This window comes from Synchiropus splendidus, chromosome 2 (genome assembly GCF_027744825.2).
Source record: "Synchiropus splendidus isolate RoL2022-P1 chromosome 2, RoL_Sspl_1.0, whole genome shotgun sequence".
Lineage (NCBI taxonomy): Eukaryota > Metazoa > Chordata > Actinopteri > Syngnathiformes > Callionymidae > Synchiropus > Synchiropus splendidus.
In genome coordinates, this window is record NC_071335.1 from 35,836,926 (window position 1) to 35,853,101 (window position 16,176).

The 16,176-nt window shown below is 43.4% G+C and overlaps 1 protein-coding gene across 28 annotated transcripts in view; it reads right to left on the minus strand.

Moving 5' to 3' along the window:
* The window catches only part of LOC128754658 (receptor-type tyrosine-protein phosphatase delta-like), a 191,454-nt gene that overhangs the window by 49,375 nt on the left and 125,903 nt on the right, over positions 1-16,176 (minus strand). For 17 of the 28 annotated variants that reach the window (XM_053857437.1, XM_053857436.1, XM_053857435.1 and 14 more), the window contains 3 exons: positions 12,661-12,806; positions 11,449-11,590; positions 1,800-1,988 (listed from right to left, as the gene is read on the minus strand). In XM_053857437.1, coding sequence (XP_053713412.1) covers positions 1,800-1,988; positions 11,449-11,590; positions 12,661-12,806 — 477 coding nt within the window. Of the gene's footprint in view, positions 1-292; positions 302-1,799; positions 1,989-11,448; positions 11,591-12,660; positions 12,807-16,176 lie in introns of all 28 variants that reach the window. The other 11 variants (XM_053857430.1, XM_053857432.1, XM_053857427.1 and 8 more) reach the window with 1 other exon arrangement.

A 16,176-nucleotide genomic window follows, 5' to 3' on the forward strand; every position in this document is an offset into this window, starting at 1 on the left:
TGTTATTACTCAGGTGTGGGAAAGCTGCGGTGCGCAGGTGAGAGTGAGGAGAGCTACGTCCACAGTGACATGTCTCAGGCTTTGCTGGTGTGTCTGAGCGCCTATGTGCCTGTGCTTTAACTGTGCTCGGGCTGCATGTATCGTCTCTGTGTGGTAGTTAGTAAAACACATGCCATGCGTTTTAATAACGCCTTGTCACTGGAGAGGTGAGCAGCAGCAGCAAAAGTAGCAGCATTAGTGGAAGGTATATAGTGAACAGTGAGGGTGTGGGCCTCAAAACAGAAGCACTTACCAAAGGACTCTGTGGTTAAAAAGAGAAAAGAAACAGCATAGACATGGCATTACAATGAGACCATTGATTCGACACAGGAGTTGCAGAACAACCAAGACACGCACTTCAGCCTAATATTGACTTCTTGAACCATACAAACACGTTATTCAATTTAAACAGCAAAGAGGCTAACAATGTTTTTTTTTAACTATAATAAAAGACCTCTTTAATTTTAGCTGTGGTTACACTCGGGGAGGGGGGCGGGGGTTTGCGCTCGCTCACTTAATAAATGAAAGAGGAATTAAAGCAAGGAAGGGTTTAACCGTGAAGAAGCAAGAGGGGTGGGAGTCCAATCACGGAAAAGGGTTTAGCTCCAGAGTTTCCAGGGGAGGAGGACTGCAAACAGGGAAGGGGAGTATCTACGTGTCGGGATTTTTCACACTACTGTGGCTGCAAGTGAAAACATGGTGAGGTGGTTTGGGACTTTCGATTGGGAGATGAATTAGCTCCGAATGAGTCACATCATGAAAAAAGAACTTTCACCACCACGCAAGTCATTTTCAAATGTTGTTCGGTTGCTACATCACAGCAGTGAAGGTAATTCCTTCGAAACAATCCACCATCACTCAAGTGTCCTTTTCCTGAAGTTCTAAATTCAAGGCATATAAACACAAGCGCCGACCCGGGAATAAGTACTGCCAGATGCACACTGAAGTTATCACTCCTACATTGTGGTAGGTCCGCAGCGTGTACTAACAGGTTGGTCGTTTTTTGTTGCATTCTGCGAACATGAGTCCAAAAAAAACCCCCAAGACAAACGTTAAATTTCAGGAAAATTAGCGCTTGAACTTCTGCTAGAGGATGAAACAGGTGACTTATATGTGGCACTTATGTTTGGTAGTTATCGATGCAAAGCCACAGTTTTGGACTTGGAAGGACGACCATTGATGGAAATATTAAGTTACTGGTTGTCTTGAACAGTGCATCAGAATCAGAAGCAAGGCAAAGCAATAATCGATAGAAACAATGCAGTCGACTTGATGGTAACCAGAGGGATATATTTGGGCAGTTATGATCGATTTGAATCCTCACAAAGCGTTGGGGAATCTACTTCTTACGGTAAGTATCAAAAACCAGCGCCTATGTTTATACGACTCTAGTGAACACATCGGGGATTCTTAGCTATTTTTGAGCCCATTATGATGGTGAATTGCTCAGGAAGACCTCTGTGAGTTTGGACAAAAGCAAAGACCATTCACTTTGAAAAAAAACATGGGGGGAATTAGTGCGACTGTAAACCATTCAGTCAAGACAATGCGACAGCAAGCTAAAAGATACAGCCAGTAACAGTTTGGAACAGCAGTATAAAAGGGAGCCAATAACGAAAACAGCTTTGTAGGTATATAAATACAGAAAGTGCTGCAGGGAAAGGACTGGATGTTAAAGGGGGATAAAAGCAATGGGGGGAATCCCTTAAATGAAAGAAGGCTTGTGGAGCAAATAAAAACAGGATCAAGTCATTTGTTACCTGAGCGCAGTTGCTTGATTCGCCCATTGTTAGTGGACGTGTTGACGGGGAGGAAATCTTTAAACCAAGTAATTTCTGGATCGGGATTTCCGCTCGCTGCACATAGCATGGTGGCGGTCCTGGAACGCTCCACCACTTTCAGCTGGGGACCCATGTCGATGGTGGGGAACCCTGAAGGCAGCTGGTCCTCTGCAAAGATCAGACAGGTGAGTCAGGTTGAAATAAATGCTCATTCACACCTGCCAAGGTCACATTCAAACCCAGCACTTGGCTTCTCGCGTACAACTCTCAGCGACTGTCAGTTCCGTGTGTGGGACACCCATTTACTTTGGAGCACAACACACTTATTCTCACTGCAACAACCTGCAGAACACTTATCCTACTTCTGGGCTCCACTCACGTTTTTTCTTCAGGTGTTCACGCTTCAACAGCACCACAGAACCACTCCATGAATGCAACACCACGATAGCATGGCAATATCCCCTGAATCTAAATTGGACCTTGTGTCACGATACAGGACGATCACCACTTACGAGTTCCGTATCATCTCTGTGGGCAACAGTATCAGCCACTTCTCCCACTACTAATCCCCACAGTTTTACCCAGCCACTTGCCCTTCTAAGCACAGCCCAGACTTCTATTTGTGTCGTGCCCTGCAGCAACTCTCCATAATACCAACCATTAGCTAGAGCCCATGCCACCAGCAAAACTCTTCTCCATTCACTAATTATCTCCTCAGCCAAGTTGCCTGTGCTTCCCACTGAGCCAGAGTGTTTACTCAACCCACTTTTTCCTCTTGTGGAGAAAACCTAATCACAATTTGTTTAATGACCACAGATGACAAGTAATGAGTTGTGAACAGCTTTACAGCGTTACATATATGGCTGCTTCGGCTTTGTGGTAGTACTGACTTTGTATTTGCAGACAATTGTTGGTGCTAAAGCAAAAACATGCAGCTTATAGGATGTTGTGTCATGGTTCGTGCTTTTACTGTGTCACTTCCTGTGTTCCGGTTCATGTTTTCCTGTTGCTTTCTCACCCCCTCCAGCTTCATGGCAGCGCAGCTGGTTCTCATTCCACTGATTGCCTCTGCTGAGATTTATACACCTGGAGAACCAGCATGTGCTGCCAGATGATAGTCTTTTGTTCTCATGGTATGTTCTCTCTCGATTGCTCCGTTTGCTTGTGACCCTGTTTATCGCTCTGTGTTCGTCTCCTTGTTCTGTCACCTTTGTCTCTCTTCTCACTCTATCTAGCTCTCCTATCGCTTGCTCCCTGTCTTTAGCGCCGTGTTCGCTTCCTCTAGTGTTTGTGTTCCTCGCTACTTTACTTCAGCCAGTGTGCTAGTTATTTCCTCGGTTAGAGTGTTTGTTTTCACCTCTACCGAGCATCTTTAGTTATGTATTAGCCTCGTGACAGTTATATCCGAGTGTTTCTTAGTTGTCCCCGTTTTCAGGCTTGTATTTCTTACGCCTGCTTTCTGTTTCAGGTTTATCCCCTCCGTTCGTGTTTGTTCTCCACGCTCCGCTTCTGGTGTCGTCGCCTTCAGTTTAGATTTCTGTCTTATTTTGTTTATTGTAATAAATGGTCTGCTAACAGAACTCTCGCTCTTGGTTATCTGCTCTTGGTTCACCCTTGGCTTAGGAGTCATGACATGTCTGTCGACTGGCTAGCAAGCAACCAAGCCGTTTTGCCTAGTCTAAATTTGAGGGTTGTGTTCCAAGGTGAACACTTTTTGTAAAAAAAAAAAATCCAAAGGCAGAACACAATAGTGTAAAAGGGCTAGCTTAGCAACACGGAACAGGCTTTTAGTTAGGAGGCGTCCGGGCATCTGCAAGACATGAAAAAATGGACGCCCGATTCTCGACCGTAGCTTGGCTACACCAGCGTAATCTGGTGGCCAAGCTACAGCTGAGAATCGGGCGTCCATTTTTTTTCATGTTTTGCAGATGCCCGTACGCCTCCTAGCTAAAAGCCTTGACACGGAACTAGAAAAGCATTGAGACAGTGCATACCTCCCCAGGGATTTAATTTCACATGACTATTAAAAACGCAGCACATGATCAAATCGGTAAACGACGTCCATGAAGCAAGGCCTGTGTTGGAAACACTTAACCACAACACAAGGTAAGTAGTTGGTCAGTGGCATTCAAAACAAAAACTATTTACCAGCACTAAAATATGGTGTTGAACATACAATAACATCACTGAAGTCACATTAAAGTTAATTTATTATATCACTTCAACTGTACGTTGCGCTACAGAGTCAAATATTAAGTTTCAGCTAGTTCTGAAAGGAGCTAGCAGCAGCGAGAAGCCATGCAAGTGACTGTGGAAACATTCAAAACTTTCCTGGAGTCGCATAAAGAGACAAAATGAAACGGCAAAATCAATTATTAGATTTATTTCTAACCCGAGAATGAGCATCTCATGAGGCTTCATACACAACCTTTTGAGTTTTGCTGCTGACCAACAATCGAACCACCGTCCACTTCTGCTTCTTGGCGGCGGTGACTAGATTGAGATTTCCCATCCCACATAAAATGATAATCTGAGCTGAGTTGATGTAAGTCTTGGACATAAGCTCCTTTGGAACCTGACCCTTCACACACAAATCAACTAAGCAAGTCCAAATTCGCTGAGACTTAACAATCCCTCTGAGTTGCCGTTTCAAACGTGAATTCAGGGACATGTGAGGCAATTAAATCAAACATGAAGACTCATTCCACTGTGTGAGAGGGAATCAAAGGCAGTCGGGCCACTTTCATTCGGCTGAGCTCTGAGATGTCGGTGGAGGGTACAATGCTTGGAGGGGGTGAGGGATCAAAGATGCATAAACCAAGTTGAGCAAGTACACAGCATAGTGCGGCAGAAATGCATCTTGATCACAAACCGAGCCATTTATGAGGATAAAAAGTTGAAAGCCATTGATGTAAACATTGAAAAGTGGATGGATAAGGAAGTGGTCTGTGTTCATGCGGGAATTTTCGGCCTATTTGATCTAGTAAGAAGCGCATTTAAATGTAGACCCGGTCTCCCCCCATTTGCACCCACAATCCCCTGTGACTTTATCCCTCTCAACCACACAGAGCCTCATTAACGGGAAATCCTAGCGCTGAACCTCGGCATGGAGATGCTAATTCTGGTACTAGCCCATCGAACCGAAGCCAACGCGTCATGAGACACTGGCTATGCAAGCGCATGTGTGGCCTTTTAACAGCTCCGGTTTCAATCAATCACAACAGCGACAAATGGAAACATCGCTATAATAAACCAAGAGAACAAGATGAGAAGATGTTTGCGTGAAGTGTCGATGTGGGCGGGTGACATAAAAGCATAAACTTGCAAAAAAAAGGAAGCACAATGAAACACGATCGTGAGGCAACAGAAAAAAAACATGAGAGAGTGAGAGATAGAGAGAGAGAGGAGGAAACCCTAGTGCATAACAATCCTGATTCATTCTTTCATTATGCAAACACTCACTTCAAAGCTGGCTCCTCATAGGCAGAAATAACTCATTCTATTTCATCTATCTATGGTGGGACACTGCACCAAACAGCCAGGATGCAAAGTTAGACACCTCGTACCTCACTACCCAACTGTTCGACAACCTCAGATGCAAAGTTGTGTTTCACTACAGCAACATAGAGCCGGGCTCCAATGACCAACAGAACCGCCTTTACATTCGCTTTGTTCTGCCCTGGAGTTATTGTTGAACGATAGGATGCACATTTACAACACTGGTGCCATACTATTTAATGCTAATCCAAATTACCAGAAATAATTGAACTGGGATTGAAGAGAATCCTAAATCCAATCAAAGCAGATTATCATTTGCATCCTTGAGATGAGAAACGACAGGCTGAATAACTCGGTCACGCACGAGCGGCTGCTCACAGGCACCGCCGGCCGACCCAGGTACCAAAGCTGTCTCCAGTTTGTGCAATAAAAATAAACCCCTCCGTGCCCTGGACTCATTCATATCACTGTGCAGAGCAATATTTCCTATATGTGATCATAAAAGGGAAGCCTCCATCTGCTAATGTGTCACTCTGCTTATGCATTTACTTTCGGGTCAGTGTTTGTGGCGCACGGCTATGTTAGCATTATGAATCGGCACATCCATTTATAGGAATGCCACGCGGCTTTTGTTTTGCACTAGCGTTAGACGGGAAACAAATCTCACATATTATATGACTTGAAAGGTTTTCGCTTTTTAACAGGTCCCTTCATTAAATGCTATACACATACACAAATGATGTTTCTTCTTCTCTTACCAACAATATTATTGTTCTCTGAAATCTTTACTTATGAATTATGCTGCACAGGCTGATGTATACTGTATTTGCGTATAATTTGACAGGATCATTTTTTAGTCAAACTGTACAGGACCCGCATCTCCCACATTTCCTATGATGATATTTATCTATTTATATTCCAGTTCAAACAGAGAGCATTAGAATTTTGAGGAAATATTGATGAGGGGACATCAATATTTATGGTGTCAGGAACATTTGCAAATAAAATAGAGACTCCTGTGAGGCTTTGGTGCTGAATGTGTAGCACTTGAATGCAGCAGTTTGTAGTGTTGTAGTACTCGAGATCAGTCTTGGTCTCAAGATCGGTCACAACTGCAGATTTTCCTAGTGTAGTAGATCATCGTCATCGGGGCCCCGAGAGCAGTAAAGCATTGGGGAGAACCCTGTAACGTCTAATAAGTGGCTATTATGCTGCTTATACACACAGGGAAAAGCACTTTATTTTATGGCAATATATGCTCTGTGATCTAAAGTGTTAACGTGTTTTAGATGACGTTGCGCCAACAGCCCAAATTGCTCTGCTTGTGAATGAAACATTTTATACTCAATTTTCTTCTGCCACTCAAAATGTTATTGATTTTTCTCTTAGGCCAAATCAAAGCTGGAAAAAAAATCAATTTGTGGAGGATTCAGCTACTTTTACCTTTGCAGTTATGCACTTTGTGTGTGTGTGTGTGTGTGTGTGTGTGTGTGTGTGTGTGTGTGCAGGCATGTCATGAAGAATTCGTTGTGTCCAAATGTGTGGATGGTTTCAAAGCGAGAACAAAAGAAATTCCATTCAGAAATTCGCCCGTCAAGAATGGTTCGAGCGGTTTCGCCTTTGACACCATCATAAACAATGTATTGGAAGACAGAATTGAGAGACAAGACAATGGAACCCCTCCCTGTTCCAATCAAATTCACCTGTACAAGAAAAACAGGCATATGTTAATCGTGGCGCACTGCAGGGGCTTAAATGCCTTCAGAAGAATGATCTCTTTATAAAGATGAACTCTCACGTGAGCAAACGGATCAAAATGAAGTGGAAACATTGAAACAAAACAAAAAACAACACGTTATGGATGTGAAGAAGATCGTGATGGTTTTTCGCGTGTTTTTCCTATAATCCCTCGCCTGCAGAACTCAAGATGTGTATTCTGATAGGGATGGACTGCGTGAGGGTGGCTGCAGATTAGATGAGAGATGTACTTCAATTCTCTATTTTTATTGAATACATATCCCCTTCCCTTGTTTTCTCCATTCTTTAATCACTTTGTAAACAAATAAAATGTTCATTCTTAAATCTTCTCTTGAACTTAAGAAGTACATTCACAGAGGAACACTTGAGAACCCTGCTGTGGTGGAGGCAGATCCAGAGCAGAAGCTCATGTTCTCTTGTTGACAGAACCTTGCACACATTTCATTTGGATGAGCTCCCACTTGAGTGTTTCCATGGTGAAATACCCGGATAACTTCACAGCTCATAAAGAAGTCTGGTTGCAGAATGATGAGGAATGCAGTCCAAACATTCACGTCTCTGCACACGATGAGATTCCCACACATTGTTCATTGGTTTTGGTGCTGAAGAAGCTGGAAGACGGGGAATGATAATAGCTGGCTTCCAAGAAAAGCCAGATGTTCTCAAACGATGGCATTACTGATTTTCTACGGAGATCGCCATGATACGGAACGACAGAGTCGCTCCACTTGGCTGCTCAAAACAACTAGATTTAAGCTGATAAAGCTGTCGAGAAATCTATGCAAATGAAGAGATGAGGAAATTGATTCATGGTGATATGGATGCAGTTCATTTTCTGTTTCAACCACAGCAGGTGTGTTCACATTTCACCACCCAGACTGGCTCAAACTGTTGGCATTGTCCAGCTTAAAAGACCACTCAGCTCGCACAAACACAGTCCAAAGCTGAAAAGGAAGGAAAAGCTGTCCTGGCTGAACCAAATGATCCAGCCAGATTTCCCATTAGTAATGTACTCCTGAAAACAAACCTGTTTCCTTCAGTCAGATGAGACTCTGGGGGGAAATGAGATGCCTGTGTTCTTGGACACAACACCTGTCTAATATATCTTATTGCAAAATCTTCCTCAGCTGAACTATTAGCTCATAGATTCTCACTTGAGAATCTATGTTCTCACTTGAGAATCTATGTGCGAAAGGAGAGGGACACCCATTTCTGGAGTCACTCACATGAGACACAAAAAATATGTGGGAGGAAACTGGAGTGCCCAGAGGAAACTGATGCAGTTTCTTGGACAACACACAAGATTGATAGCGAGTTTGACTGTTTACATAGTCCGACCTTTCAAGAGGCTTTATTTACAGGCACTGGAAGACTGTCCTTTATTATTATTTGTCAAAATAATTCAACAATCTTTTGAGCTGGGGCCACCGCCACATAACTTATCACAGTAAGCGAGGAGGCAGCAGTGCTTATATTCTCTGCATTAGAGGAATCCAGCGGTGCAACCGATCACTGAGCCATGATCCGTACAGACCCCGAGCCACAGTTTGGCACACACATGTTGTGTGTGGTCTCGTTGCGGTTGTATGACAGTGGAAGTACCTTAACCACGGCCATCCATTTGAAACGGCATCACCGCAGTATGGCAGCTCCAGGAGCAAAAACGGAGGCAGCTCAGAAGGCAGAAGGATTTAAGCTGTCCATTATGGCTGAATTCAACCGGGCTACAGCTTTTACAAAAGGTGGGCATGAGACTCCGGCAAATGAGGCTTAATCTCACAGCAAGTTGATTTATAACCACGCGATGTGGTCCGCTGTTTTCAGTGACAGCAGCAGACCCTTGCAAATCTTTGAGCGCAACACTCACCACCACTGACGTGTTTGGATAAGTTGGCAGCTCACCGTTTACAGTTGCAGACACCGTGGCATCCACCATCGTGCAAAACAAGGGGTTCAGCTTTATGCCTACACCCCCACCCACGAGAGTCACACATCTGACTGGTACGGACGGAAGCAGACGCCAAGATCATGAACATGCTGAAAGAACATTCCAGGCCTTGTTTTAAATCACATTCACATCAGGTAAATTCGGTTTATTTAAGTTATATTAGTCTTACCGCCTTGTATTTTTCTTGCACCCTGCACCCGTACAAGTATCTGTCTGAGGAATTACATCCTGTTTGAATATTGGTGAAATTAAAGTTTTTGGTTGAAGGTTACTATTATTGTTTTTTTAGAATGATGCTCCACTTTAGAGGAAATGACACATTGGTCACATGCTGTAACGAAAATGTACTGAACAGAAGCTACGTATTGTCACAACCCTACTGATCGAACCCAACACATATTTGTCCCTGCCCCTCGTGCCTCAGCCCTCTGGAGGCGTGGCTTCTCGGGAGAGTGAAAAATGGAGGCTAGACTTTAAGTTTAAATTGCAGCTCGGGCGAGCGAACTGTTTTCCTCAGATTACCACCCGTACCTTAATGATGCACTAAGTCAAGTAATAATCGAAGAGTGACACATTTGGAAAGGCATGAATCATAACAGTCACCTCGGAGGATTAAGGTGTCCCCAGACATGCTGGGAATAATTGCGCTAAGCCGTCGCCGCCGAATTTAACTATCTTTCTCAGACACCGGCCCCGAAGTATTTAATTGCTCGGGGACATTATTTTTTCAGGGGACTGCAATCACAGAGGTTTGCTGGAAGCCAAGATTTCAATTAGGCGTATTGTAATCCTCAGTAATGAAGCTGGCTGACCTTAACACCAGATCCCCGCTGTCAGCGCCGCACATGTCAGTCCGTCAGTGCAGGTTCCCAGAGTGAGCCGAGATGTGAGTGACAAGATCCGGCCTTTGTCAAGCAACCTGAGTGAAGATATGCCTCAGAGTGTGTGTGTGTGTGTGTGTGCTGGCTGCCATTTAGAGTCTTTAAGGGGCTATTAGCAGGTCCCGCGTGGCCTTTTGATGTAACCGCAACACAGCGACTCCGCAGAGAAGCTTGAAGACACTAATCACTAGATAAAGACCGACTCAAACACTAGTGTGTGTGCTTGAATGTGACTTCCAGCGCAGGCTTGCTTATATATACGTATATATTTGACAACACTATCCGGCAATTTGCAAAACATGCAGTACACAGGCAGTACAAAGACGGGAGTGTGCGGAAGGAACAAACGGTAGCCAAACAGTGCAGGCGACGCAAAGAGTGCACTGAATAATTTAGAGGGTTCTGTGTAGTGGACCGTGGTACAAGCGGAGAGTAAAGGCGAACGAGAAAGTGTGTTGCAGAGAGTGCGACACATCTACGGAAAGGGACGCTTTAAAAGTAGGAGAATTTATTACGGAAACAAAAACAGACTGATGGAATGGAAAGCGAGGGGTGGATGGAAGAAGTGTAGACTGTATGTATCCGTTTAATATTCCTCTGAGAGACGTGAGGGGGAAAGAGGGAGGCCGGCAGAGAGATGAGATGGTGGAACAATACACTGCACGTCCTTCCCACAACCACGGACTGTAAAGGCTGGCTATGTGATTATCAACACTTGAGCAGTTTCACCCACTCTCCCGCTTCAGACTACCGGTACTTAATGTTCTCCTAATGGACTCCTCCACCATTAACATCACTATCTGCATTAATGGATTCTTGCTAATGCTAACAAAGCTGTGGACGCAGCTGTAGACGCACATGTATCTTCCTCAGAACAAACAATGTCTCAGCTTACACGGAACTCCCATACAGGTAGAACAAAGGCATACATCAATATGGTTGGAATGAAAATGTGCGCCGACTTGGATTCAGAAACGCCTTCAGGGCTTGTTTAATTTCTTGCTAATTTGGGACAAAAAGCTACATTACAAACTGGATTGGATTTATCATATATAATGTCATTATTTTACGCCTCATTCAAATGTTATATTTAATATATTTTTATTAGTCTTACCACAAAGCCTAAATTCTGTTCTGCTGTTAAGTATTTGTTTTCACTTGGTGAGAAAATCAAAGTCAAGGCCAACAAAATGTGACAATCCATGTTGTAAATGGCACACGAGTGAAAATACATCATTGCAGTTAAAGTAACAATTAGGTTTTACATGATGCTTTGACCTTGTTTCGAAGTAGAAAATTCAATAAATGTTGTTCATTTTGTGTTTTTCTGATATATAAGGAGACAGCAGCAGTTTGGTCATGATATGTACCTCACAAAAATGTACAAGATCAAAATATTAGAAATATTCTCCAGCACTTTTCATTCTGTGTATGTTGTGACTACACATTTCCAAAATCATATATTTCCTCTAAACCAAGACAGGAGCAGAACCAGACAAGCTTCGTACTTTTCAACAACCTGCACGCGTGCGTCTCAACTCACCTCGCAGCACACTCAGCCGGGTGGAGGCTGTGATCTCTCCCGCCGAGTTGGAGGCATGACATTCGTAAATGGCCTCGTCTCTGGGGGTCCTGAGCGGCTGGATCCTCAGGACTGAGCCGGATCCATCATCAAACTCTATCACCTGTGTGATCGAGGATAAACAGCCTTTCAGTTCACATCTGCATTCCTACGATGGCGTGTGTGAAACAAAAACAGACTTGCAAAGACGTTCCCTAATACACAGTACACTCCTCACATATCATTTCTGATGATGCTCAGGATACGGCGTGGTGATAAAAATCATCTGACTAGTATAAAGAGATGACATTTCCTCTCTTCAGTGACTCATGGGAGTACATCCGGGCAAATATAATAATTTAATAGATCAGAATTTTTTTTTCCACCAACTCAATCCAGTGTGTAGGCAAGGACAGAAAAAAAAAATCTCCTTTAGAGATGAATCACAGTGAGCCGGCTGGAAGCCTCATCTAGGAGCAAAGCAAACTTATGAAAAAGGTAAAGCACGGTGACCTAAGGGTGAAGCTGAAGAGCTGAGTGAATGGCTCAACATGTTCATCCGTGCGAGTTGATGAAAAAATATTCAAGGTTCAAAACCTCAGGAAACCAATAAAGCAGAGTGAAGGCCAAGTATGGCGACTTAGCAAGGCGTAAATATCAAAATAATTAAGATAAATGAAAAGCTTTACAGCAGTTAAATACGCAGTGTAAGGGTCTCATGATTCGAAGTCATAACTATCTTAACTACTCAAGGTAACTCGGGAAGAAATTACGATTGAATGTAACGTAAAAAAAAACCCTGCATAAAGCCAACGGAATAATATAGTGATAACATCATTTCACACACAATACTTTGAATGACAAACCCCAGAGAAAGCAAAGCAGCTCCGCGGTCTGTCAAACTCAAGTGTGGAAACAACAAGACACTGACGAAACACTACAGCAATCTAAGAACAGTAAAAATATGTCTTTGGATTAATGTGCTCCTCTGACAGTTGGGCAACGATGCTGCTGAAGAAGGCTAGTTGTTAGCACTGTTTCATGCCACGTCCTGTCAAGTTTGTTTCCCACAGTGGAGTCCATTTTGGTCCTACTGTAAACACCACCTTATTTACCAGGTTACCATGCAAACTAAGACAGAATTTATGAATAATCATAATCACCAGACAGACATGCAAGAGACAGAGTTCATACCTCAAATCTCTGGTTGCTAACTTTCTTGCCTTTCTTGTTCCAGACAATCTTGGGTTGAGGATCTCCAGTGGCTTGGCACACAAAGGACGCCACTCCCCCCTGGACTCCTGTTTGGTCTTCTGGGGTCCTTGTGAATTTTGGAGGAGCTGTGTGGAAACAACCGAGAATGATCACATATTCCTTGATTCCTCTCCGGCTTCATGCCATTCTGGACGAACGGGGATTTGAAAGTACTTATATAAGATACTGTTACTATTACCGAGAAGATATTTGGAAGCCTGCGTGAAAATCTCACAGGGATGTTTCATCAGTCTGAATCACACTGCCATTTAGTCCATCACATATTGACAAAACACTTTTTGATTTCAAGCATTTACAGTACATTGGAGTCCAAAAACCAGATGGAACCGTGACAACTTCATGAAGGATGCAGGAACGAGCTCAAATGGTTCTCCACTCGTGAGCTGCCAGCTCTCCAATAAACAGATCGCACCATTATTCATGTAGCATTCACGAGCAGCAAGCCAACTCTGGATTAGATTTCACACCTAGTTATGATTATAATTTATCTAAAAGAAGAGCAGATATAGCGCAGGTGTATCATTAAAGCATGAGTCAGTTCATGACAAGGCACAGCAGAGATTGGAGAACCTTGCCAAAGGGCACTCATTTTTCACTCTCTTATCTGAGGTCTAACCCCCTAACCCCCTAACCTGCCACTGAGGAGCTAGCCTGGGGGGCCACAGGGTCACTCCCTTATCTTGGTTTGAACCCCAACATGGGAACTCCACTCACATAAAACTTAGACTAGCGTCCAGCTTCTTGTTATCTGTGAAATGAAGAGCACCTGTTTAACAGTTTTACTAAAGATGCTGCTTGGTTTCTATTGCAATGAGCAGTCAATGTTCTTTCATACTGTATTACGATGCGCTGCGCTGCGATGCGCTGCGCTGCGATGCGATGCGATGCGATGCGATGCGATGCGATGCGATGCGATGCGATGCGATGCGATGCGATACTCTGCGCTGCGCAGCGCTGCGCTGCGCTGCGCTGCGATGCGTTGCGTTGCGGTGCGATGCGATGCGATGCGATGCGATGCGATGCGATGCGATGCGCTACGTTACGGTGCGGTGCGGTGCAATGCGATGCGCTACGATACGATACGATGCGATGCGATGCGATGCAATGCAATGCAATGCAATGCAATGCGATGTGATGTGATACAGCGCGATTCGATACGATGCAATACAATATAATACGATACAACATTACATGACAAAATACCACACTGTGCATGACGATACCATACAATAGACTTTATTGTCCACTTAGGGAACTTTTTTCTGAACTCCTATCAGCCGCAGTTCACAGTGTAACAGAGTAAATTCTGTACATATTTGTATTTATAAGTATGTTCTGTTTTGCACCCTGCAGTTCATTGCACTATATGCCACATACTGTATACGAATTTCGCACTGAGTAACTTATTATGGTTGTTGTTGGCTAATAAGCAGTTTGATGGGTATTGGCAGGAAAGAGTTTTTGAAATGGTTCAGTCTGGTTCTGGGGATCCTGAACCTCAACATCAGTTCAGCAGGAGATAACCAAATGAATTCAACACAAATGATAACGTTAAAACAAACCATGTTTTACTTGATGTAAAGTGAAGTATTCCGCTCCACTGCTATGAACAGCTCTGTGTCTTTTCATTTATCTGAAAAAGCACATGCAGGTTTCGGCATGTTATTCTCACGGTCCCTTTGCTGCCAAAGAAGCTTAATATTTCGCTGGCATTGAAGATTTAGGAATACTTACTATTGGCATGACTGTTAAAGCCCCATGTTGCGGGATGCAAACAATATCATAACCATGCACACCACTGGATTGTGACATCATAAAAAGATTCGACACATCAGTCACCGCACGTCATCGCCAGCTTGCCTAATGGCATTTAAGCCAAACCAGAAAATCCCTACTCAGGAGCTTACCACCAACCAACTGGCCTGACAAAGGGAGGAATTGCTTTTTGCTGTTTAAAAGGAAGAAGGGAATGCCGGACCTTTTCAGTGAAGTAGAGAGCAGGGCGGACGATGAAGCGAGATAGAGGCTGGGACAGATGGAGACTGTAATGGGCAAGGAAGAGAGGAGGATGGGCAGCGAGAAGATATGAGACAGAAACAGACAGAGACAGATGCACTGGCAAACACAGCCAAAGAGCCTCAAGGTGCTGAGGAACCTCTACACCTTGCTGGCTCAAAACCACATTTAGAACAATAACTCTGCAAATTCAAAGCGAAATCAGGCTTTTTTTTCCCCCCTTTAAAACGGCAAGCTCATTCCCGGTGATGCGCGCGCTCGCATCGACTAAATGTCACAATCAAGCTGGAAAGGCCATCGATGATGACGATTAAGATCTTTTCTCTTAACAAAGAGATGAAGCAGAACTGTGTGGATCGGTGCCAGATGAATTTGCAGAACACTAAAGGGCTGGCACTGGAGCGAGACTCCTTGTGAATAACAAACTGGCCATGCTGTCACTGTTAACTCAAAACAAAGAAGTCTGTAAAAAACCTTGATCAAGGGCTGGTCATTCAGTAAAAGGAATAAAAGGGCGCAATTTCTGAAGTGCTGCATTTGCGGTACAGTCATTTGTTTCTGCTTTACGCTACACAACGGTTTACCAACCACACAACAAGGCATTTAGAGGTCATGATCCTCTAAACCAGATGTGGGTTAAGTGCAGACGGGGGGCACAGGCGGCTCTTTCCCAGTATACGCCGCACTCAAGAGGGAAGAATACAACTTCAAACTAATCCCCTAGAAGTATTTCTCGTATGAAAATATGGTTACAACGACTGCTCCATGTAGTCAACTCTAAACTGTTAAATTAGACTGAGGCTCCGGGACCACTGCGACCCAAAATGTCAAAAGAATGGGACTATTTTACATCAAAGACTAAAATGAGACGCAGCATTTGCCAAGCACAGGCATCAAAGCAGAGTTTGAGCAACAAAAATATCTTAAAAATAACTGTTAAAACAACATTACAATTTACTTTTTGGATTTCTTTTTTGTCACTACTATTTACAACTCTTCTATTAGACGTGTAAGCCAACATGCACACATCATATGCCTAATTGTTATGATAGTCGGCGACTGGTCGACTATCAAAATATTTTTTAGTTGCAGCCCTAAGTAAGTCATAGTTAAGTTTCTACTTTGTTTGACTCCTCATTTGTGTTAGGTAACGCTAGTTTTAGTACTTCTTAACCCTCTTAATTTCCCCTTATGTGATATGTAAGTTTTAATGTCTATATATTTATTTATTGTGAATCATAGTCAATATATAATACATAAAATTTCTCCTCATTTTGAGGCTGTTTTTCCTCGTCCCTTCCTTCTCTAGGTCTCATAGGCCCCTCAGAACAGTCACGGAGAACAAGGTGGTTCTGTAGGAAACACACTTGGTGTTGAGCTACAAACATTCAACATCAATTTAAAAGCAAACTCCTAAAG